This window comes from Monoraphidium neglectum (assembly GCF_000611645.1).
Source record: "Monoraphidium neglectum strain SAG 48.87 unplaced genomic scaffold scaffold03628, whole genome shotgun sequence".
NCBI lineage: Eukaryota > Viridiplantae > Chlorophyta > Chlorophyceae > Sphaeropleales > Selenastraceae > Monoraphidium > Monoraphidium neglectum.
Genome location: NW_014010001.1, coordinates 1 through 740, shown reverse-complemented (window position 1 = coordinate 740; position 740 = coordinate 1). Strand labels below are relative to the sequence as shown.

General features: G+C 70.5%; 1 protein-coding gene across 1 annotated transcript; it reads right to left on the bottom strand.

The window, feature by feature from the left end:
* Positions 1 to 470: 470 nt before the first annotated feature.
* MNEG_13106 (hypothetical protein) lies at positions 471 to 728 on the bottom strand (the record flags this gene model as incomplete). Its single annotated transcript, XM_014038420.1, has 1 exon — positions 471 to 728. A coding segment is annotated over one exon (258 nt), but the record flags the coding sequence as incomplete, so codon positions are not given.
* Positions 729 to 740: the final 12 nt, after the last annotated feature.

Genomic DNA, 740 nt, shown 5'->3' with positions numbered 1-740 from the left:
CCGCCGATAGATTCGGCGCACTGCCCCCCTTCCCCCTTTTCCCCCCTGCCCGCCACCCACACCCCCCACCCCACCCCGTGCGGTGCGCACCAGCCATGAGACAGTTGTCTTGCCGCTCGTGCCGGTCACGCCAATGACACGCATGTCCAAGGAGGGGCCGTCTGGGATGTTCATGGGGTGAGGGCGCGGGTGCGGCGCGCATGTGAGGGAGTGCGTGTGTGCATGTCTGGGGCGTCGAGCTCACAGCTTTGACGCAAGTGCGCTAGTGTGGGGGGGAGGGAGCGCATGCCAGCGTGCGTAACTACGAGGGTTGAGCATTCACACTGAAATTGATGAGGCGAAATGGGGACCAGCCGGCAGCCCCAGGTGCGCGCTTTGCAGGCTCGTCAGAGCGGCAGCTGCTGTGCTGCCAGGTGCTGGCCACGCCACGCCCTCATGCGCCTTTGCAGGGACGGCGGGCGGCCGCAGCCTTAGAAACGCGCAGCGGCCCCAGCGTGGATGCGGCGCGCCGTTCGCGCCCGCTCGGCGGCAGCGCGCCGTGGCCTTTCAGAGAGCCCACCATAAAATGCCGCGGCCAGCTTGGACGCGGTGTCGTCGACGCTGTCGACAAACAGCACCGGCACACCGCCCAGCACCTCCATACACGGCACGCGCGGCAGCGACGCCGGCGGGGGCGGCGGGGCCTTCGCCGCGGGCGCGGCCGCGCCGCCCTCGCGCCGCCCCTCGCCCTTGGCGCGCGC